Source organism: Crocuta crocuta, unplaced genomic scaffold, assembly GCF_008692635.1.
Source record: "Crocuta crocuta isolate KB4526 unplaced genomic scaffold, BGI_CrCroc_1.0 scaffold130, whole genome shotgun sequence".
NCBI classification, from domain to species: domain Eukaryota; kingdom Metazoa; phylum Chordata; class Mammalia; order Carnivora; family Hyaenidae; genus Crocuta; species Crocuta crocuta.
In genome coordinates, this window is record NW_027527920.1 from 10,657,034 (window position 1) to 10,681,971 (window position 24,938).

The 24,938-nt window shown below is 38.4% G+C and overlaps 1 protein-coding gene across 2 annotated transcripts in view; it reads right to left on the minus strand.

Moving 5' to 3' along the window:
• Window positions 1-9,760: 9,760 nt before the first annotated feature.
• The window catches only part of LACTB (lactamase beta), a 15,588-nt gene continuing 410 nt past the window's right edge, over window positions 9,761-24,938 (minus strand). Inside the window, exons 2-7 of one of the 2 annotated variants that reach the window (XM_077747663.1) lie at window positions 24,750-24,938; window positions 24,295-24,361; window positions 21,882-22,072; window positions 21,241-21,592; window positions 19,625-19,790; window positions 9,761-10,547 (exon numbers count right to left, since the gene is read on the minus strand). The exon at window positions 24,750-24,938 is cut by the window's right edge and continues 1 nt beyond it. In XM_077747663.1, the coding sequence (XP_077603789.1) occupies window positions 10,016-10,547; window positions 19,625-19,790; window positions 21,241-21,592; window positions 21,882-22,072; window positions 24,295-24,361; window positions 24,750-24,938 (1,497 nt within the window). In that variant the 3' untranslated portion in view covers window positions 9,761-10,015. Of the gene's footprint in view, window positions 10,548-19,624; window positions 19,791-21,240; window positions 21,593-21,881; window positions 22,073-24,294; window positions 24,362-24,749 lie in introns of those variants that run through there. The other variant, XM_077747672.1, reaches the window with a different exon arrangement.

Here is a 24,938-nt window from a genome sequence, read left to right on the forward strand (position 1 = left end):
TTTTTGCATAGTACAGCAACAGACCAAAACCCAGCTTCACAAAGATACGACATCATCAGGGGTGCCTGAGTAGCTCAGTTGGTTAAGCATCTGCCTTGATTTTGGCTCAGGTCATGATCTCATGATTCTTGAGATCTAGCCCTGCACTGGGTGTTGGGTTCTGCACTGACAGTGTGGAGCCTGCTTGGGATTCTCTCTCTACCTGTCCCTGCCCCTCCCCTGCTCAGCTTTCTCAAAATAAACACGAGAAAAAAAAAAAAGGAATGTGGTGTCACATATTAACTACCTGGAACTATAAGTTGGCATGGTATCCAAAATGTATCCAGTATTAGTGCTTTATTTGTGCTTCAACTCACCTCCGGAACCTGGGCCCCATGGAGAGCCAGTGGGGATGGCAGGCTATTGAAATGGAAAGGAGCAAAACCTATGATATCTAATTTAAAGGGCAAATCCCTGAAAATTTCCTTGGAAATAGTACTGAAACAAAGGGTTGTACCTCAAAGAACATATCCAAGGATTAAGTAATGGAGATACTTGGCACAGAGAAGTGAATGGTGTGCTGACTTTTACTTCATTCTTAATCCAGGCAATATTCCTGGGCTTGAACACTAGGACTTTTACAAGTGTCAAGAGTCTGCCAATATACCTTGTTATTTACTGAATGTTTTTCTTTAAAACTCTTATGTTGACTTCATTTTTAAAAAATGTAAACATTTTTTAAAGATTTTATTTTTAACTAATCTACACCCAACATAGGGCTCAAATTTACAATCCTGAGATCAAGGGTCACACGCTCTAACGCCTGAGCCAGCCAGGTGCCCCAGATGTAAATATATTTTTAAAGGAAAACATTTATCTCTTCTGTAAGCAGAAAATCCAGTTACATAAAGATAACTAAAACGAAAATGGATTCTTGGCTCTGACTTGATCAGATAGATGATAAATGGTTTCTTACCTGGTGGCACCTGCAAATCTAAAAAAGTTCTTGTCCTTGTCCTTCTTCATATAATGTATGTAGAATTCAACATTTAACATCAAACATTTCATTCAACATGGAATGCAGTGTTTTTTGTTTTTTTTTTACTATGTCCACAAGGTTGTGCAGCCATCACCTTGGTCTAATCCCAGACTGTTTCATTAGTTCATAAAGAAAAAGAAACTCCATATTCATTAGCATTCACTCCCCATTCGTTCCTCCTCCCAGCTCCCGGCAACCACTTGTATACTTTCTATCTCCATGGATTTGCCTATTTTGGACACTTTATGTACATTGCGTCACATAATATGTGACCTTTTGTGACTGGCTTCTTTGGCTTAGCATAGAGTTTAAGATGGTCATCCATGCTGAAGCATATATCAGTACATCATTCCTTTTTATGACTGAATAATATTGTAAGAATATACCTTTTGTTTATCCATTCAGCAGTTGATGGACAGTGGGTTGTTTTCACTTTTTGGCTACCATGAATAATGGTACTGTGAACATGTGAGGACAAGTTTTTGGGTAGACATAAGTTAGATTCTCTTGGGTAATATAACTAGGAGTATAATTGCTAACTTACAGTAATTGTGTTTAACTTTTTGAGGAAATGCCTATTTTGCAAAGAGGTTGAACCATCTTACATTCTGACTAGTTACAATTTCTCTACATCCTTGCTAACACTTGATTTTATCAGTCTTTTTGATCATGGCCCCATCTTAGTATGTGTGAAGCGTTATCTTACTGTGGTTTTGATTTGCATTTCCCGAATGGTTAATTATGTTGACCATCTTTTCATGTGCTTGTTGGCTGTCTGTTTTTGTTTTTTGGAGAAGTGTCTATTCAGATCCTTTACCCTTGTGTTTTATTGTTGAATTGTAAGAATTCTGGTTTATTCTAGGTATAACACATATATATAATTTTCTCCCATTCTGTGGGTTATCTTCACCTTTGTCCTTAGAAATACAAACATCTTTAACTTTTATGAAGCCTAATTTATCTCTTCTTGTTGTTTCTTCTGCTTCTGGTGTTATATCTAAGAAATAATTGCTTAATTCAAAGTTATGGAGATTCATGCCTGTTTTCTTCTAAGAACTTTGTAGTTTGAGTTCTTATATTTGGATTTGATCCATTTTGAACTACCTTGAATTAATCGTTACATATGGTGTGAGACAGGGGTTTAACTTTATTCTTTAATTCTTTTTAATGGTTGCATACCATTCTATGGTATGGAAGCGCTAAAATTTATTAAGTATTATCCTGTTGATGGAGACTTTGTTTCTAGTCTGATCCACTATAGTCAAATGCCATAAATGTATTTAAATATGTCCTTAGTAAAGGTGCTTTTATTTCTGTGGGTTAGATTTTTGGGAGTGGGATCACTGGTTGGAAAGATAAACGTATTTTTCATTTTAATAGGTAATACCGATTGCTTTCCACCTGCAATATATGAAAACATTCTCCTTCTCCATCTCTTCCATTAATAAATGGAATCTAAATTTTTTGACATTTTCATGACTATAAGGTTACGTATACATCATTGTTACTCTAATTTGTATATCTGCTTACTAAGGAGTGTGGGAATGTAAAAAAGACAGAATAAGCTGCTATCTTCCTAAAATTCTTTCTCATTTGCCTTTTCTTAACAACAACAACAACAAATTCTCCATATTAGAAATATGTCTAAAAAGAGTTAGAATGTAGTTTCCTGTTGCTGCTATAACAAATTAGCACAAATTTAGTGGCTTAAAACAGCATCAGCTTAAATGGATCATCAAACTTAGTAAATGGTCCTCCATCTCTCCAAGAACAAAACAACACACACACACACACACACACACACACACACACACAGAGAGAGAGAGAGAAACGAGGAAAACATAAACTTATTATCTTACAGCTCTGGAGGTCAGAATTCCAAAATGGCAAAAATCAAGGTGTCAGTGGGGCTGTGTTTCTTCTGGAGGCTCTGGGGGGAGATGTTTCCTTGTCTGTTCCAGTTTCCAGAGGCTGCCTACATTCCTGAGTCCCTGACCCCACATTTCCTACCTCTACTTAGGTCATCACGTCGCCTCTGGTCCTTACTTTCTACCTTCCTCTTATAACGACATTTGTGATTACATTGGGCTCACCCAGATAATTCACAACAATCTCCCTGTCCAGGATCCTTGATTTAATTATATCTGCAATGTCCCTTTTGCTGTGTAAGGTAAATTATTCATAGGTTCTGGGGATTAGGGCATCTGTATTCTGCCTGTCACAGAATACAAAGCTTTAAAATTCTATCCTAGAATTGAAAACTGAGATTCTGGAAATATGTCTTTGTAATTCTCAGTGGAAAAATCTTAAATCTGGGTCTCAGTCAGTTAAGCATACAACTCCTGGTTTTGGCCCAGGTTATGATCTCAGTTTGTGGGACAGAGACCCAGATCAGGCTCTGAGCTGACAGCGTGGAACATGGTTGGGATTCTCCATCCCTCTCTGCCCATCCCCTGCTCAGGTGCCTATGTGCATGCACACGCATGTGCTCTCTCAAAATAAGTAAATAAACATTAAAAAAAAACCTATATAAAAACTTTGAAATCTTTGTCTGAAAGGGTTAGATTTTATAACTGCATTTTATAGAGAAAAACGATTACTTTTAAAGACTAATGTACCTTATACTTTCTTAGGATTTTAATCCTACATTTTCATAACTATAGGCATAAAAAATTGTATCAAGCTACACCCAGGCTTGATAGCCTTTGAATTTGGTTTCTAAGGGAATGCCAGAATAATTTTCTCAGTTTATCCCTTCTACCTATCCTAGCTCAGTTCCCTCATTGCTATACTAAGTCTACTGTTATTTTCTTGCCTAGCAAAACCTCGCTAGGTTTTTAATTNTTTAAATCTTTCCTTATGGAAGCAGTTTTAGTTTTGATTATTCCACAGAAAGAGAAATTTAAGCTGTTACTGCCTTCTGGACCCAGAGCTCACCAGGCGTTGACTTTAGCCCTGCTCAGTGTTTTGGGTTTGTGTTCTTCAGTCTGTGAATGTCTTTTTCATTTTCCCACTTCCCATTTATATGTCATGCTCTGTACTCAGGAGGTGGAATGTAAAAACATTACTCTACTATGCCACCTTTGTCTTGTCTTTATACTAATTTGTGTGCTTCCTAACGGCAAAAGTTGTGTACTCTTCATTTGCAGCCAGATTTACTGATTACAATCCAAATATATATTTATTTTTATTCATTTTATGTACCTTAAGAACTTACTATTTATTCTTTATAAACTATAAATACATAAAATAGTTTTTACTAACCTATTTTTACTATCTATAAAATTGCATGCCAGTAAGTGTGACTTTTATTGGATCTGTTAATTTTTAGACTTTTTTTTTTAATGGGAAGGCAAGATAATGTCTAGAACAGGCTTTACAGCCAGATATACCTGGGTTTGAAATGAATTCCAACATTTAATGGCTGTGTGACCTTAGGCAAAATAAGAATAATTTCCACTTAATAGGGTTGTTTTGAAGATCAAATGAGGTAACATAAACAAAGTGCTTAGCATAATGCCTGACACATAATAAGCACTTTATTAATAGTATTTTTTTAGTTAAAAAGGATCCTATTCAAGTTTTTTCTCTAAATTATTTATCCACCTAATTACCATATACTATAGTTATGTTAATTATTTTTTAAGATATTAAAATAAAGTTTATTTATTTTTGAGAGATAGTGTGTGCACACATGTGTGTAAGCACAGGGAAGGGGCAGAGAAAGGAGGAGGGAGAGAATCCCAAGCAGGCTCCATGCTGTCAGCTTACAGCTGGACACCAGGCTCGATCCCATGAACTGTGAGATCATGACCTGAGCCAAAATCAAGAGTTGGCACTTAACTAACTGAGCCACCCAGGCACCCCCACAATAAATTCTTAAAGAAATACTTCATTCATTTCTCTTATTCTGGATGAGCACAGAATGTAAGTGGGAAATTTACATTAGAGGAAATCTAAACGGCTAATGGTTAATCATAAAAAACTCCCTATTCGAATATTTTTGACCTATAAACCCAGCAATTTCATATGGTTCAACCAAGGTAAAGATGTTCCTTACAGCACGGCCCATTTAAAAAAAATTGCCAATAAGAAAACATTATGTGACATAGTCATACAATGTAGTATTTTATAGCAGTTAAAATAAACCGACCAGATCATGAAACAATGTTAAGTTTAAAAAGGGAATGTAGAAAACATGTATACAATTATGCTATTTGTATAAATGTAAATAATACAAGTTAATACTGTTATTAGATACGGATACATACATGGCTGTGAAAATGAAACAAGGAACTGGAAGGTTATACGTCAATTCTGATAACCATTGCCTGTAGGGCAAAGGGGCTGGAACTTTCGGTGGCCATAAAGGGGGTCTTCAGCTTTATCTCTCAGGTTTTAGTTCCTATTTTTTAATGAAGAAAATTTAACAAAACGTTAACATTTTGAATTCTGGGGATTGGGACTATACTGACTGTTTGCCATATGACTCTTATGTGCTTTTTGTTTTTTTCCCCCAATTTCACAAAATAACAGTTTAATAAAAATAAAATAAAAGATCAGTTTAATACAGAAAGGGAAAGCAAATCATTTGTAGCTAATGATCACCTTGACAGCTTGTAAACTGCAGGGAAAAAAATATCAAAACACAAGAAACTTGTGTCAAGTTCTCCTGAGTTCTTTTCCCTAATATTAAGGATCCACCACACCAGACATAGCACTCTGGGAGATGTGTCCATTTATCAAGACTGTTTCTAACAATATTAAGTGAGAAAAGAAGTTACCATGGCAAAAATATCTAAAGCAGAATTCTTCATTTAGGGTCTGTGAAGCCCTGACATTTGCATAACAGCTCACTATCTGAGCAAGTTCACAGCTCTTCTCAGAGCTTCAAGAATCCTAAACAAGATGAAAAAGCAAGTGCCTTGTTCATAGTACACACTCACTAGATTCACAGGGCTCTTCACACTTTGTGGATCTCCTGCACCTATAGTTCAGTCACAGGGCACTTCTCCCCAAACGCCCAGATAATGTTCTTTCCTCATCCTTTTCTTCTAATTCAAATGTCCCCTCTTTGGAGCCTCTGAGCAGTTCACTCTGTGGTCTGAACAAAAGTTCGAAGTGTACAATATCACATGATCAAATTACAAACATATATATCTTTCAATATCAGAAACATTTATTTATTTTTATTTTTTAATGTTTATTTTTGAGAGAGAGAGAGCGAGAGAGAGAGAGAAAGTATGAGCACACAAGGAGGAAGGGGCAGAGAAAGTGAGGGGGACAGAGGATCCAACGTGGCCTCTTGTGCTGACAGCAGGGAGCCTGATGCAGGCAGGCCTAGAACTCACTAACCGTGAGATCATGACCTGAGCTGAAGCCCAAAGCTCAACCGAATGAACCACCCAGGTTTTAAGTTACCATAATTTGGGGATGAGTGGGTGGTTCAGTTGGTTAAGCTTCTGACTCTTGATTTTGGCTTAGGTCATGATCTGATGGTTTGTGACTTTGAGTCCCACATTAGGCTCTGCGCTGACAGTGTGGAGCCTGTTTGGGATTCTCTGTCTCTCCCTCTCTCTGCCCCTCACCAATTTGTGTTCTCCCTTTCTCTCTCTGTCTCTCAAAATTAATAAACATTAAAAATAAATAAATTACCATAACTTTATTTGCTTTTAGTCACAACATATTTTAAATTTTAAATATTAAATTTAATAAATTAAAGAAAGGCATGACCCTTTTATGTTTGTCAAAAACAGCATGGATTGAAAATTTTGATAAATATGAATACAAGACATAGAGATCAGAAGACATAAAGAAACAAGGAGATCAAACTGATCTGTTTTAGGGAGCTGCTTTCTCTACACTTCATTCAACTCAGAAATATCCATCTATTTACCTTTACAGAACAAAGTGGAAAGTGAAGAAACAGACTTAGGGCTCAGAAGTATAGAAAACCCCCCTTTTATTAGAGTATAGGAAAACTTTGATTTATTTTTTAATTTTCCTGAATTGAGTATATCTCCAATATATTCATCTATGGCTATTACAGCAAAATTTCCTAGTATAGCAATACTATAACAAACCATCTGTGGAACCAGTCTCTCACACTGAATCAGGGTTGGTCTGTGTGACCAGGAGAATTTGGTGTAAATGACGGTATAGACTTCCGAGGCTAGATGATAGAAGAGATTGTGGCACTTACCTTGTTCTCTCTTCAATTACTCAACTTTGGGGATGTTATAGGACAATCAAGCAGATCTATGGATAGGTCCATGTAGTGAGAAACTGAGATCTCTTGCCTTAAGCCAGCAAGTAATAGAGGCCTCCTGTCTATAGCCACATGGGTAAACCACATTAACATAAGATCCTCCAGCCCCAGGCAAGCCTTCAGATGACTCACATCTTGTCTGCAAGCACAGAACAGACCCTGAGCTACAACCATTCAGCTTAGCCACACAAAACACAGAAATTGAGAGATGGGATCACTTGTTAATCCAACAGATAACTAATGCACAATACACTAAATGAAAGAAGCCAGACACAAAAGGCCACATATTACATGATTCTATTGATGTGAAACGTCCATAATAGGTAAATCCAAAGAGACAGAAAGTAGGTTGGTGGCTTCCAGGGTCTTGGAGGAAAAAGGAATGGGGAGCAAATGCTAATAAGATTTCTTTTTTTTGGGTGAAGATGTTCTAGAATTGAATGGGTGTGCACCTTATGAATATACTAAAAACCAATGAACTGTACACTTTGAAAAGGTGAATTTTAAGATATACGAATTGTGAATTGTATCTGAAATATGTATTTTTTCACATTATAGATTTATTACCTAGAAGTAGAGTGTGGCTATAATAGAAACCTAAAATGTGGGAGTGGATTTAGAACCGAGCAGAGGCTGAAAGTTGGATGGACTTTGAAGAAAGTATAGTGAAAGCCTCAGGAGCCTTAAGAGACTGTTCAGAAGTATGATGGACTTTGAGGGGGCTGAAGCTGTGGACTTAAAAGACAGTAAGGGAAATCTTGTTGGAAATTGGAGGAAAGGAATTCTAATTTTGCAGTGGCAGAAACACTGTTGGCCACACTGTCGGCCACCAGAACCTGGCCACCCTGTTGCCTGCAGGAACATGGAAAGTAGAAAATATGCCCAATGAACTGGGGGACCCAGCTGAGATATCTAGTGTTGAATGTGCCTCCTGGCTTCTTCCTGCTGCTTATATCAAAGGCTCGAGAGACATAAGCTAAAGGAAGGACTACTAGACAAAAACAATCAATAATGGATGGTTTGGAAAATTCCCAGACTCTCCAGATGGCAAATGAAGCTAAAATTAAGAAATGGCTTCAAGGCAAAGATAAAATGTAGGGCACTTCATGGAAGACGTGGTCTAAAGATGAAGCTGAGGGTCTGACTATAAAATCCTTGGACTGCTGGAAGCACCAAGATGGTGTCTCAGAGGGCTATATAAACAACAGGGTTTATTAGAAACAAGTGTTTCTAATGTTTACTAACATGAGTCCCCCTCCTACCCTCCCCCCCACCCCATGACATGTGTAGGAAACTTGCCAAGTTGAAACAAATTATATTGGCAGGAATACTACTAAGACTGAAAGGAAAGAGTACAAAAGAGGCCTTTGGGCCTCAAACTTATATGAGCAGAGAGCAGGCTGAGAAAACCACTCAGCTACCAAAACATGCTACCTTTCAGTGGGCAGAACCAAGGGCCTGGAGAACACAGCCAAGTGCCAAGAATCGTCCCCAGGCCTTGAGTACTAATCACGGAGCTGCCAGCCTGTGTCTGGCTGGATTTCAGAATTGCTAGAACTCATGTATGTCTTCCATATCCCCACTTTCTGAAGAGGAGGGTCTATAGCAATAACTGTATATGTGCCACTGCATATTCCCCATGTGGGAAGCAAATCACTTCTTTAGTTCACAGGTCTCAGATAAACAGGAATTACACTTAAGGAACTACCCCCCGAAGAACCTCATCCATACCTAGACCTGATTTACATGATCAATACTGGGTTCTGAGCTGACACTATAACGGAATGAAATTTCTGGAAAGCCTGGGAGGAGGTAAGCGTATTTCGTATGTAGGAAGGACATTAATCATTGAGAGCAGAGGTCAGACTGTGGTAGATGAGCTCCCATGGTCTCCACCTCCTGACATTCATAGCTTGTGTAATCCGTCCAGGATTGTATCTGGGTTGGTCTGCGTGATCTAGAGAATACAGCAAATGTGATGGGATGTGATTTCTGAGGCAAAGTTATAAAAGACATTGACTTCTGCCTGGTTCAGGGCTTTCCCTCTTTCGCTTCCTCTTTCTCTGTCCCTCTCTCTCAATGTCTCTTGAATCATGTGCTCTGGGGAAAGCCAATTAACATGGTAACTAAGGTACTTAGGCAGACCTAAGAGAGGCCCACACGGTGGGAAACTGAGACCTGTTACCACCAGTCAAGTGAATAAGCCATTTTAGAAGAATTTCTTCCAGCTCCAGAGAAGACTTTTGATGACTACAACCTCTTGCCTGCAACCTCATTAGAGACTGGCGCCAGACTCACCCAGCCAGGCCACTGGATTCTCACGCCTCAGAAACCACGAGATAATTTTTTGTTCTTTTAAACTGTAATAGATAACATACAATTTCTCATACACTTGTTTCTGCTGTCATATTAAAATAACAGTATTTGGAGTTTCCTGTAGAACGACATTTTCTTTATATTAACATTCAAAAATATATTTTTTATCAGAACATTTTATTCAAGATTAACACTTTTTTTTTCAAAAAGTAAAAATAATAGTTACTTCCCTGAGTATAAAGAACTAATCCTACAATAAAAGACAATTACAAAAGTAAGCAATTAGAGGTGCATAATTCTCTGCGTTCAGTTATACTCTAGTACAAATCTATTTTTAAAAACCTCAGGCATTTTGGGACTTTGTTTCCAAAAACAACAACAAGAATAAAACAGCTCATTTTGTACCTGGGAGGTTAAGCTATGTCAGATTTGTCTTTATCAAACTCCAGAGCAATCTTTAAAGCAGTGCTGTTGAGGCCAACAGATTGCATGTTACAGACGATAGAAACAACTATTCCTCTCGGGGGAACCTTGTGATTTACAGCGTCTGCATCCAGTTCTTCAGGAAGGACCAGCAGAACACTGCTGGCGCCCACCGCGCCTCCAGTATGGGAGGCGTAATGCCGTTGCTTCCTACAAGAACCGTACGTTTGCTTCTTTTCCACGACACCCCACGCCATTGCATATTTACCCTCTTTGTCCCAAGACATCTCGGTGTTAGGGACCGGTGTCCAAATCATAACCATTGTTTCTGGTTTGAGATATCCAGGTAAAAGATTTTCATGTGAGTTCTTAAAGAGCCCGACCTGGTAACCATACAGCATGGCATTCCCAAATTTCAGAAGGTCACCCACTGTAGACAGAAATCCACCACCAGCCCATTTATAGGAGTTATCCACGTAAGGTGTGTTGACAAGACGTCTCTTTTTATTGTAAACGTAAAATCTGAAATGAAATGAGAATGGTCATTAAAAATTTAATCTTTTAATGACTTGACTTTACATATGAAAATGATTTGGAAAATATGTACATGAGACATATTGTGTTTCAATGGAATGATCAGACATTCTCAGAAATCATTGATTTTCAGTATGATTCAGAGTCTAATAAAACACAAATAACTGAGTAATTAAAGCATAGAAAGTGGGGTTTTTTTCCCTATTGGCATGGCTTGCCCATTCTTTTAATACCTGTAAAAATGTACTAATTATTACACATGATATATTTGCCCTGTGTATATGCAGAAACTCTTACTGCTTGGTATGTATTCCTAGCCTTCTGGCTCAGTGAATCATGTGCCACATGTGACTTTTATAACTAAAAGTGTACACATTGGGATGTTCAAGAATGAAACTAATATCTGTAAGGAGATTATATCTCCTGGGTAATAATGCCACAGGGGTACTGTGTATAGCATGTGATGTGGTACTTTCTTGGTGCAGTGAGAGAAACCAGAGTTCGCAAACTTGTTTGAATCTCAACTCACCCTTCCTAGCTAGTAAAAGCTGCTTATTTTATTTAATACTTAAACAGTTCTTTACTTTGTGCCAGGCATTGTTTTAAGAACTATATAAATACAGACTAATTATTCTTATAATGATATTTGGAGGTAGGTGCCACTATAATTCCTACTTTACAGATAGAAAACTGAGGCACAGACAGTATAAATTAACTGGTCCCAGGTCACAAAGCTTCCAAGTGACAGAGCTGGATTCAAACCCAGGCTGTCTGTTGCCTTTCTGCTTCAGCATCCTAATCTGTGATGTGGTGACAAAAATACCTACTTTGCAGAGTTAGGACTGTGCGTGTAAATCCCTTTAAATAGTCCTGGTAGCCACCTAAGAAACATTAGCTGTTATTTACTCACACATTCCACAATTACTGATGGAGCACTTACTACCTATGTGACGCTGCATGGATGCTGGAATGCAATGTTAAACAAAAGAGACCAAGTGCCTGACCTCATGAGCTTTATATTCTAACAGGAAGAGACTGCACCATCCATATTAGGCAAATGGAATGAAATCACATAATAATTAAACATAAAATGAAACAGGGCTCATGACAACCCTTTCTTTCAAGATGCGTAATGAAATGTGCTCTCAGGTTTTCAGTGTGCTCTCCACCTGTAATGACCTTCATCTTCTTCCCACCTTGGCTATTCATAACACGGTCAGACTCACGCTTACCATTATCTTTAGCTGCTTTTTCAGCAGGATCTCAAACTCAGGAATTTCTTCCTGGGACTGTGATTTCCAGCCCTGCCACCTCTCCAACTGAACTTGCTCTCTGCCCTCATTGTGACCAGTCTATTTCCCCTGGACTCTTCCCAATCTCCCCAGGTCCCAAACTGCCTGGGTAGTTCCTCCTGATCTCACCTGCCTTTCTGTTCTAGCCTCAACTACTGTTTCAGCTGTGGTCTCACTAGCACATTTGGGTTCCTCACTCACCAATCTGTTAATCCTGAATAAATTTAGATACCCCTTTCTTCGGATTCTTATCTGCCAACAAAGGCTGCGGATACTCACACAACAAAGCTGACTGGTCTCAATTCATACTTTTGCTAAGGGTCTTCACTGCTGTTACCAAATCTTTCCCTGATTATTCTCTGGTATGTTCTTCACAATAGCTACTCCCAATCTCTTCCACCCTTGGTCCTCTACCCCCCCTCTGGCCAGTGGGCAACTATATCCTTTGTTTTACTAAAAAGATTCCAGCCTACTTTAGATGCTTTAGATGGCTTCAAACTGCCATTTTTATCTTAAAATGTATTAACATTATCAGGCATTATTGTTTCCTTCTTTCCAGTCACTTATGAAAATGTCCTATTATTTTTAAGACTAATTCTACCACCTGCATCTCTGCCTTTTTGCCTCTACCAGCTACACTTCCTAGATCATTTTATCTCCTGGCGGTTTATTCTCCACGCAGAAGCCTGAGATTGTGTCTCCCTCCTTCCATCCATTTGAAACCTTCCAATGGCTACCACTAAGAGGACAAAACCCAAGTTTCTTATGACAGACACAACACAAGCAATGGTCCTCAACAGACGGGTACCAAGTCCTTAAGGGAAATTTATGGAGGCATTTTTTTAGTTGTCACAATTGTTAGAGGGCTCTTATTGACAGTTAGCGGATAAGGGCTCAAGGGTCCTAAATGTCTTATGATGTATGGAAAAGTCCCACAAAGTGGTATTCTCCCATATCGTGTAAGACCTTCCACTATTCTACCAGATACTCATGTAAGTAAAAAATCTGTTTATAGTGAGCTGAGCCTAGAACGCTCTCCATTTGAGACGTAAACACAAAGTACCCTTTGCATGTTTTTATTCTACAATGACTTTTTCTTGAAAGTGACCATTGTGAAAATTGAAGGACTGCACTTTATTTTGCTCAAACCTTTAGCCAGAGGTGGCCAACAAAGGCATGAACTGAAGCACCAATACAATAAACCTGTGTTGGTCTGCATTTACAGTTGTTAGTTACATTTATGAGGCTTTTATGTATTAAGATGCATCTAACTTTATCATGTCATCTAATGTTCTGAGTAAACAAACATATTGAAATATTTTCTAAATATTATAAATTATATTTCTATTATTCCTTTTTATTTTTTTAAATGTTTATTTATTTGAGAGAGAGGGAGACTAAGTGCAAGCAGGGGAGGGACAGAGAGAGAGGGAGACAGAAAGAATCTGAAGCAGGCTCCAGATTCTGTGAAGCAGGCTCACAGCCCTGGATGCAGGGCTCAAACTCACAAACCTTGAGATCATGACCTGAGCTGAAGTCAGATGCTTAAATGGCTGAGCCACCCAGGTGCCCCTCTTTTTTTATTTTAGAGTAGTGAGTATAGATTATACGTTCTACAACTTTCATTTCAGGATATTAAAGGAAGTATTATAAAAACATATTTGAAAAATTAAGGGGCAGGGGGCTTAATGGCATTGAGACTCACCATCCAATATGATTTTGCCCCTCCTAAATTCTCTGATCTCATCACTTAGAACATCTTGCCTTACTTCTTTTGTGCCAGACTTATTTCTGTATTTGCAACAAGGCAATTTAGCCTTCCTTATCAGTCATGTCTAAAACTGATGTATTTTAATAGATCCCATACCTCTCTCCACGTTACTCTTTATCCCACCGTTCTTTTATTTTCTTCGTATCAGTTTCTGAAATTCTTAGTCTACCTGTTTTCTTTTCCCCATAAAATCAGAAACCTTACCTATCTTGCTCCTTGACGATTCCCCTGCCAAGAACAGTACTTGACATTCACTGAGTGTGCATTAAACATGTTCAATACAGGGACACCTTGGTGGCTCAGTCAGTTAAGCATCCGACTTTGGCTCAAGTCATAATCTCATGGTCTGTGAGTTCGAGCCCTGCGTCGGGCTCTGTGCTGATGGCTCAGAGCCTGGGGCCTGCTTCAGATTCTGTGTCTCCCTCTCTCTGCCCTTCACTGCTCATGCCTCTGTAGGTCTCTCTCAAAAAATAGTAAATAAACCTAAAAAAATTTTAAGAAGTGTTCAATACATGAAAGCATCATTTGTTGGCCAAATATTTAATGGAGACACCTTGGAAGGCATTGGAAACACAGGTTAAGCCCGACATTGTGGCTGCTTTGAAGGTGCTAACAGTTTTGTTGGACAGTTCTTAAATTTCAAAGCAGTATGTGAATCACCTGGGGGTTTTGTTAAAATGCAGATTCTTCAGTAGGTCTGGGGAGGGGGCGAAACTCTGCAATTCTAACAAGCTCTCAGGTGATGCCAATATTGCTCGACTGTGGACCAGTCTCTGAGGAACAGGTTGTGGGGCGACTAGCAAGATGAATGTGAGAAATCCCGAGCACTAGTGAGAGTGGGCCTTTTTGAAGTGGCTGATTACAGAGGCCAGGCTGGGGAGCAAAGTAGATCTTTTGGCTGAGGCAGAGCGCTTGAGGGGATAAGTGACAGAAGGTATTGCTGGAAGAGTACACATGGGCCAGGGGACAGGTCACAAAAGACTTTCTATACCATGCTAGGAGCTTTGTGAACCTTAGTTCACAAAATGCTCTAGTTTTCTGTATTCTAAGGACAAAAAAAAGACTTTTATCTTTTTATCCTAGTTACAGCTCCCAGTTGCCATTCCTTTCTCTCTCCTCATTTACTTCCCAACTACACAGATCAGCCCACACCTTCCGTTTCCATGCACTCACCCTCTCTAGTCATCCAACTCCTTAAAATCTGGCTTCTGGTCTTCAGTCACTCAACAGCTCTCTTGTGAGTTTTCAAGACTCTCCTAACTCCCTGTCCAGTCTGCATCCTATTTGCCCCTGCAGCACTCCATACTCTCCCTCGGGCAGTCTGCTCTCTCTTCTAGATCTCCATCCTGATTCCCTACATCTCCCAATCACCATGGCCCCGCCTTCCCGGGACTTCTCTTCTACAGAGAGAACTATAAATCTGCACCAGTTCAATGGCCCCTGTTCCAAATTACAGTCAGATTTTCTACTAGCATTAATAATTCTCAGATCTGGTTTTGGGGAAGGGCAGGAAAGCTGTTTATCAGAATCACCCGTGGGCCTCCTCTCTCTCAAAATGGTACCCTTCCCTCCAAATTCATAACTTTGGAGGATCCACAGGCATATAAAATTTGAAAAATTACTCCTTTCTTCCTTCAAGAATCGTATATGTCCCCTAAAAGTCCAAGTCATAATATTGGGTTAAACGGGGGGTGGGGTGGGGTGGGAGGGAAATGTATGTACTTTCAAGATCGAAAAAAAAGCCTACCGAGAATCTTAATATGCTCTCTTGAGAACCAGTCACGTGATATGTATGTGGTCTCACTGCTCATACTGAACAAGTCCAAAATTTAATTAGTCTCTTCCAAACCTTCTTCTCATATTTCCCCTCTCCATTAAAATGCTGGTTGACTCTCTGGCCCTTCAACTCTCACATCCATCAAGATGCTAAATCCTATTATTCAGTTTCTGCTTTGTGACTCACCCTCTTCCCTTCCTGTGTTCCCATGGCCTCTCCCATCCTTTAGGCCCTCCTTACTTTCTGCCTACACTTTGATTACACTTCTACTTCCAGCCAGTCAAATCTAAGTGAAACCACATAATAGAAATACATTTTTCTCAGTGGGAAATGTATTTCTTACAGTGAACTCCAAGTTTGTAAACAAGGGAGAACTACCAGGATATTTTGGCTGATAATCAGCTGTGTGTAATTTTCTTTTAACAGTAAAGCATTCCAAACTGCTTCTATCAGAGCTGGAAATTAGGACTCCTCAATCATTCCTCCTTTAAAATGTAAAAATATGGAGACTTCCAGACTTCAATCAAGAATTCTAAACTTAAATAAACAAATTCTAGGCTTTAATCTTTTGATTGCTTTTCACAGAGGACAAGTTAATGGCTTTTCATGAATATAATTTTGTTCAGCTAAAGGATACATTTACCATTTCAAATTCTTAAGGAATTTCTGCTCTAAAAAGAATGGAATATAGACACAAGTTCTTGAGTAAGTTACTGAGACATCTTTGTAACTGAGTAACTGATGGAATGATGCCAGATGACAAATAGCCTCTTCCTACTTAAGAATCTCTAGATTCTGCACAAGAGCATTATATAACTATAGAAATCTTTATCTACCAACTGAGAAATTCAAAATACTTTTATTTTTACAACGCTTCTTAAATCCCTTTAGAAATCATTATGAACCAGTTTGTGCTTTATTGTTATGAGAAGTTTAAAAACCCACAGAATTTGGGGCACCTGGGTGGCTCAGTCAGTTAAGCGTCTGACTTGGGCTCAGGTCACGATCTCACGGTTTGTGGGTTCCAGCCCCTTGCTGGGCTCTGTGCTGACAGCTAGCTCAGAGCCCGGAGCCTGTTTCAGATTCTGTGTCTCCCTCTCTCTCNTTAACATTTAGCATTAACATTGGGTTGAACCTACTACTTGAGAGCCTAACAGCTAATGGTACAGAAAAGAGCTACATAAGTAACTATGCTTAACTATAGGGGATACTGTAGCAAACAAAGCCAATAAGTAATAATCATAAAGATAATAACAGGAGGTAAAGACCATATCTGTACTGTCAAAATGTAGCAAACACTTTGTAAAGCATCCACTGTATTAGCTTTTGGTCCCATCCAACTATAAAAGAGATTTTTGATGCAAGTATTGTGCAAAACACAGAAAATATGAACAGAATCTAAACATAAGCTAATGGAAAAAAAAATCTTAAGAAAAGGGGGGGCCTAGGTGGCTCAGTCAGTTAAGCTTCTGACTTTGGCTCAGGTCATGATCTTGCAGTCTGTGAGTTTGATCCCCATGTAGGGCTCTGTGCTGACAGGTCAAAGCTCAGAGCCTAAAGCCTGCTTCAGGTTGTCTGTCTGTCTGTCTCTTTCAAAAATAAATAAAAATTTAAGAATGTTTTAAATTCTTTAAAAAAAAATGAGCTAGTCATTGACTAGGGATTCTCCTATCAACAAACTGAGTGTCTTTCAATACAAGAATATCAGTCTAGTCCCCCATGGGTGTTTGCTTAAAGGGTTATTTAGTTTACTTGCCTATACAGAATATACTTGTTATACAGATTTAATATACCTATTTGTGTATACTAAGTCAATGTTCCTCATCTTTCATTTAAGAAAATCCCAGTTTCATTCAAGACAACAATCTATCCAGCTAAAAACTAATTTCTCTGCATCTCTTACAGCTAAATGTGGCCTGTTGCTAAAATTCTGGCCAAAGAAATGTTAAGTAGTATTTTGGGATGGGATTCCAGGGAAATATATTAAACAGGTGACAGACACTAGGAGATATCATTTTAAAAACACAGATATACACACAGAGAAGTGATAAAGATGATATGTATTTATAATAACTCTAATAAGCCCATGTTATGATAATATAAATATATTTAAACTTATTATTATCAAGGAGTCAGGAGACTAAGTAATAAAGCTGTGAACTTGTTTAACATAAAGAATAGAAACATATGCACTTACTAAGTTTTATTTTAAGGTTTTTTGTTTTTAAAAAACCATATCTGTGATATTTTCTTATACTCCCTGAACTACCTTAAAAAGCTAGTGCTTTTAAGCTCTTTTAAAATAATTATTATCAAAAAAAGAATCAGAGTTGAGTTTTAGAGGCCCAAATAGATATTGCATCAAGTAAAATAAAAGCAAAGCAAACGGACGGACCATTTTCATAGGTAACAATATTTCCTTCTTCTTTTAGTGCCCTTTTTCAGCAGCCCATATAATATAACTAAAATAAATCAACTGCCCCTTTATTACCACTTGGTACTATCAAAATCTAACAAACTCTGAGCCGACAGGAACCTTTAACAGAAGAAATGGAAACTCATAGTCTTTTTTTTTAAGGGGAGATAAAATGAAATTAAGTCACCATCACATGCCATATCTAGATTTTTACGTAAGTCATAAATTAATTACTCATGAAGAAAACAGCAAATAACTGCCTTGCAGTCTGTACATTCATAGAGTCTTAATTTTTAGTTTAGAAAAACAGCTCAGTGATTGCACCCAGTGTTCTCTCCCGCTGATGTGTAAGTGTAGGGCCATCAATGCCTCAATCTAAATCAAAACAAGGTCATGCATCTATGCCATCTTTATTGGAGAATCATTTTTAGATTCAATTGACAGACTCTGGCATTTGTCAATTTTTCTTACGCTTTCCAGGAGAACGTAATGTTGGATCTAAAAATAATAAACACTAACTGTTTGAAGAGGCTGAGGACTATAGGCCATTTTAAAATTAAAATTCATTGCTTGCTACTAACCTAATTTCTTCTAGGTCCAAAAAACCTCTTTCAGGCTGATTTGGAATGCACATTTAATCTTTTTAAATAAATTGGTAATTTAAAAATGATAATTTAACTAAATATAACAGAAGATTGAACAAAATCAATAAAGGGATAAGAAGATAAAGCTAAAATAATTTCACCATTTCATCTATTTGAAATACCACTGAGCCATTTGCAAAGTATGTACTAAGAAAAATATACAAAGTAAAAGTAATGGTTGATTTGTTAAATGTGTTACCTTTCCAACAAAACAAATAATGAGTGAAATGCAAAAGAAAACATAACCATAAAACTCGTCATAATCATTAGTCTCAAAATTCTCTCCCAATGCTCCTTACAAATCACTATTAAAAATTATGATAAAAATTTAGTTTGATACACTTCAATTAAATGACTCAAACTGTTACAGGGGACAAACCTAGCAGTGCCACCTCAAAAAGCAGTTAAGTCACCATCACCAATAATGGGACAAAATGACCTCATGTGACTTCTGAGAGACATGACAACTACATGTAATGTATGAACGTAGACTAGATCCTGAACTGGAAAATAATTTTTTTTCCTTTTCTTTTGCTTTAACAGACATTATTGGAAGAGCTGGCAAAATCTGAGTAAGGTGAGTAGATTTGATATAAGCATTGTGTTGATATTTGTTCCCTGAATGTCCTTATATTTAGAAAAATATATTTAAGTATTTATGGGTAAAGGAGCACCATGTCCACAACTTATTTCCAAATGTTTGAGAAAAAAAGAACAGATAAAGCAAATGTGGTAAAAAGACAACATTTGGGGAATCTAGGTGAAGGGTATATGGGAATTCTTTGTACTTCAACTTGTAACTTTTCTATTAAGTATTAAATCATTTCAAAATTTAAAAACAAATAATAAAAGGTAAACAAAGTATTAGCTACAGCATAAGAAAAGGGATGATGGAAGAGCATATTATAGATGCCCAGGAAAGGTGCAATTTTGGTTCAGTTAATAATGAGTTGAAATTATTATTGCTGTCTTTCATCTAAGGAACTTGGGGTACTCTGCAAATACATTCTTTTCTTACTTTAGAGATGGAAAAACAGATATGTGGAAAAGCTCTCAAAATGTAGCACGTTTGATTCTGGAACAGAGACAAGGAAAGTCTGACTTTTAATGAACAACACAGTGTTAAGACGTGATACAGCTAGACACACCAGAAGGCATCATTTACCTTGCTCTATTGTAAATCACTGGCTCATTTTCTTCCTGCACAGTTGTCAGCATATCCAAGTCATGGAATATTTTCTGCATATAGTCCAAATATTTATATCCTGAAGCTCTTTCTACTATGGCTGCCAGTAGGGTATAGCCAAAAGTTGAATACAAAAACTGACTACCTTGAGACATCATTGCAAGGAGGGAGGGAAGAAAAGAAAATGCTTCATTATTATTTAAAAAAACGTAAAATGTTTCCCACTGAAAACTGCCATACCTTTATATGTGGAATATTTTACTTCAGCATTTAGAAAAAGATCATGGATGATATGTTAATAAATTTCATCAACTTTGCAATGGCCCTGCTTACTCCATGATTCAATGAAGATTGGAATACTGAAAATTTCACATGAATCTACTCCTGCAATAATGAATAAACAAATTCATCCTACCTCAAAACTAAATTAAAGTCTCTCAATCTGGAAACAAAACAGGGAAGAGCAAGAAAAGCAAATTTGGTTTCTTGAGTTAATGGTCTTGTTCTTAGTATATCTAATACTTAGTATATCTAAACTAATTGTTTAAGGTGTAAATTAGTTGTGCACACTCTTATTTTAATAAAGTATATGTAGGCATAAAGACTTTGTTTCAAATATACATTAAAATACAAATACATGTTCAAGTAGAGATATATTTCAAAAACACACCTTTATTTCATTGGGATTCTGGAAACACAGATTATATGATAGGTACTAATAATTGTAACCTTATTTTTTAAGACAAAAATCCAGAATCTATTTCTTTGACCTTATTAATTATACCTATATAATATCTCTTCATGGTAAAAAAAAAACTTTTAAAATAAAAATGGAATAAAAGTACATAAGCTTATGGTAAACTGAAAGATACTAAGTGGTTTTGGTAGGCATCATACCAAAAAATACGCTTACAAAATTTTTAACCATCAGCTTTTTGGGAAATAAAATTAAGTTGGTGAAAACTATTTGCTTTAAGGAATGAAGGCAGAAAACAAGTGGAGCAATTTAAACACTAAATTAAACACTAAATACTGACATATTAGCAATATTTTATCATGCCCTCTGGTCTAGATTTTATTTGGAGGACATTACAACATCTTCCCATAATTTTCCACAAATCTCTTGATACAGAAAATCCACTAAAGGACTGACAAGGCTCAATGTAAACAACTCACTACCTGGATGCTAGGCTTCATCAAAAACTACAGACAAAACAGCGGGGCGCCTGGGTGGCTTAGTCGGTTAAGCGTCCGACTTTCGCTTAGGTCATGATCTCGCGGTTCGTGGGTTCGTGCCCCGCGTCGGGCTCTGTGCTGACTGCCAGCTCAGAGCCTGGAGCTTGTTTCAGTCTGTGACTCCCTCTCTCTCTGACCCTCCCCTGCTCACGCTGTCTCTCTCTCTCCTGGAAATAAATAAAAAATAAAAATAAAAAAAAAAAAGATTAAAAAAAAAAAAGGCACCCAGGGGTCTAACCGTGAAACCCATGCCGCCACCATCTACCACATCCAGTGCTCAGGGTGTGATCATTTCGGATTTTCTGAAAATTAATACTTCGATAATGATGACTTTGTTAAGAGAAGGAATTAACACTCACCAGGTTTAAAGAACAAAGGATCATTTTTAAATAATCTTAGTGATTCAATTGAATTTTCAAACTTTTCTTTCAAATATAATTCGCCTTGATCAAAATCATTCTTTTTCTTGCCAGGTTTTAAATTCCGGCCTTTGGCATCATTTTCTTGCTCTATCTTAGCTTTAGCAAAGTCACTCTTTTCATTACTTTTGCTTCCTTTTTCTTTGAACTCTTTTTCTTGGTCAGATTCCATTGTCCCTTTTATCATCTTCGAGGCTTTGTAAGCTTTCTCTTCTTTCACCTTTTTCATGTCCTTTTCATAATGGCGAATTCCACTTAAATGGGAAATCAATAGTCTTGTTGTGACAGAAACCTAATTGCAAAAACATGGACATTCAATTATAATATTAAACTGTACAACAAAAAGTTAGTAGCCTTGGAATAATGCCTCCGTAATATTTTCCATTTTAAACTGCTGCTGGAAAAACAGGTCATGTGTACATCTTCAGCCTTAAGTTTCAGAAAAATACACAATCACTTGTCATCTGATAAAAAAACACCTTTAATCCATTAACAATAATTAAAAACAAACTGAAGAATCTTGTGAAACCTTTGAAACCACTTAACAAGCCATCAGTAAAATGAACTGTGAGTTTCATTACCTTTTCACCTTCATATTCTTTTTCGGGGAATTCAGGAACATAATGTTGTACTGGAATGTCAAGATCCAGTTTCCCAGCTTCCCACAATTTGGCAAGAGCAACCATGGTGAGGCTTTTGCTGATACTGGCAATTCTCATAACAGTCTCTGGCTTGCATGGTACGCGGTTCTCAACATCAGCATAACCTAAACCTTTAGAAAAAGAAAAGCAAAAAATCACTATTAACAGGAAGAGTCTTCAGAAACTGAAATAATACTATCTTAAAACATCCATATATTTATCTAAAGGAAAAGATATTCCACTTAAAAACAATTTTTTTAATGTTTATTTATTTTTCAAGAGAGAGAGAGACGGATCAGGGAAGGGGCAGAGAGAGAGGGAGACACAGAATCTAAAGCAGGCTTCAGGCTCTGAACTAGCTGTCAGCACAGAGCCTGACGCAGGGCTCAAACTCATGGACTGCGAGATCATGACCTGAGCAGAAGTCGATGCTTAATCGATTGAGCCACCCAGGTGGCCCGATACTCCACTTTTATAAAAAAAGTGAACACATAAGGGATGAGAATCTCAGTAACACTGCCAAGAGTAAGGCCAAGAATCTTCTAATTAAGCCAAAATTGCACACTGTACACAATAGTAATTTTGATTACTTCAGATCCTAACTTTTCTTAGTTTATCTCAACAGTTTAGTTATTCCACATTTTACATAACTTATTCTATATTCTTTAAAGAAAATATCTTTGTTCTCAGATTGTATTTATTTTTGATTCTTGAGTTTCCACTAAATTCCTTAAAATAAACACCCAGGAAATGTAAATGGGAGGGGCTCCTGGGTGGCTCAGTGGGTTAACCGACCAACTCTTGATTTCTGCTCAGATCATGATCTCATAGCTTCATGAGCTTCCCCACACTGGCAGCCCAGAGCCTGCTTGAGATTCTCTCTTTCTCTCTCTCTCTTTCTCTCTCTCTGCCCTTCCTCTCCTTGCACTCTGTTTCTCTCTCTCAAAAAAAAGTAAATGTGAAAAGGTGTCCTGCAAACCCAATCTAGGTAACCATCAGTTAACTTAAGCTGCACACCAGAAAAAAAAAGCACTACTAATTTAAAGCTCCTAGTGAATTTTTTAAGTTTGATTTCATCTTCTGGAGGCTAAAAGTGTGAAAATCTAAGCAGTAAGAACTGAGATCTGAGAAGAACAGGATACAATGACTGTTTGTAAATTGTAAATATAGATTATGTTGAAAAATACTTACATAAAAATAAAGCCCTCACCCATAAAGCTGACATTTACATAATTTTTGATTATAATATTTTTCATAAATTGGGTATTCTGATTAGGTTATAATTATACTTGGAGGAAGAATCATTTTTCTTTAAATGCAAAACCTTACTGTTCCCATCAACTTCTCTTAAAAGTACTCATTCCTTTAAGGGTACCTGGGTGGCAAAGTAGATTATGTATCAGACTTTTTATTTTAGCTCAAGTCATGATCTCACAGTTCCTGAGTTTAAGCCCCACATCAGGCTCTGCCCTGACGCGTGAAGCCTGCTTGGGGTTCGCTCTCTCTCTCTCTCTCTCTCTCTCTCTCTCTCTCTTCCCCTCCCCAAATCAATCTCTCAAAAATAAATAAACATTTACGAAGTACTCATCCCTTTATTTTTCTTTTTAAAATGTTGATTTATTTATTTTGAGAGAGAGGGAGAAAGCAAGGCAGGGACATAGAGGAAGAGGGTGACAGAATCCTATGCAGGCTCTGCACTGCCAGCATGGAGCCCAGTACAGGGCTGGAACCCATGAACCACGAGATCATGACCTGAGCCAAAATCAAGGGTCTGACACTCAACGGACTGAGCCATTCAGTTGCCCCCCAAGTACTCATTCCTTTAAATGATATCTGACACATTTTCTAAAACTAGTCTTCCTAAAAACCTGGCATGGACGAGTTTGTGTGCAACGGGTAAGTAAATCAAATTGTAAAATATGCTTTGATAAAAGTATCCTAAAATGATTAGATATCTCTTTCTCAAAACTTCTAGATTTTGTTTGAAAAAACAAAGTAATAAAGTAGATTGTAAACTCACTAAGGAAAAGGAATCATATATAGCTCTAGTTCTTAGTGCATTTTACAGAACAGGGGACTCAATAAATTGTTAATTGAAATTTATCTAGCAGTCAGGGTCATTAAATCCAGTCCTTAGACACAAGCCATCTTTATGACTCCAAGACTCACGTTTAAATCTTGCTGTTTAGAGAGAGCCCGATTCTTTATTCTGTTAGAATTGTTTTCTCTACAACACGTATGGTCTTAGGAAAACTGAACATTTCATGGGATTCACTCCAAGCAGTAAAACGTCAAACCTTCAGTCATCAACCAGCACAAAACAAACTACCAAACAACACTTTTCTGGGCCCACCTTCTGACCAGACTTCTTTTCCATCTACAGAGACTCCAACCACTATGCCAGGGGCGCCCACCTCATCCTAAGAGCGAAGGGGAAAGAACAGACAGTTCAAAGACGGGCGGAAACACCTAGCACAGCAACCAGCGCCCACCTCTGGGGCCTTCTCGAGGCCCCGCCCCTCCGCCTGGCCCCGCCCCTCCGCCTGGGCCCCGCCCACCCCGGCTCGGCCCGGCCCGGCGCTAACGGTGAGGGGCGTGCCTGGTCCGCACTGAGGGCTAAGGGGCGGTCCCCGAGGCGGGGGAGGNCGGGCGGTCGGGGAACGGGAAGTCCTTCTCGGAAGCCGACCGCGAGCATCCCACCGCCAGGGGTGGGGTCCGCTCGGACCCAGGAGATGACCACCAAGGCGCCCCATTCCGAGGTGACGCCGGTGGTGAAGGGCCGGACAGCGTACGCCCCTGTCTCCGCACCTTGATCCGGTGCAGCAGGTCGCGGCTGCTGTCGATGGCTCTGGCGAAGCGCCGGGTGGGGGACGGCATCGGGATCTGTGGAGACCACTGAGCGAGAGGCTGCTCCTGCGACGGCAGCGACTCGGCCTGGGGCAACGCCTCGGGGTCGGGGGCCCCTGGAGACTGCGCGGGGGGCGCGCCCCTTAGCCC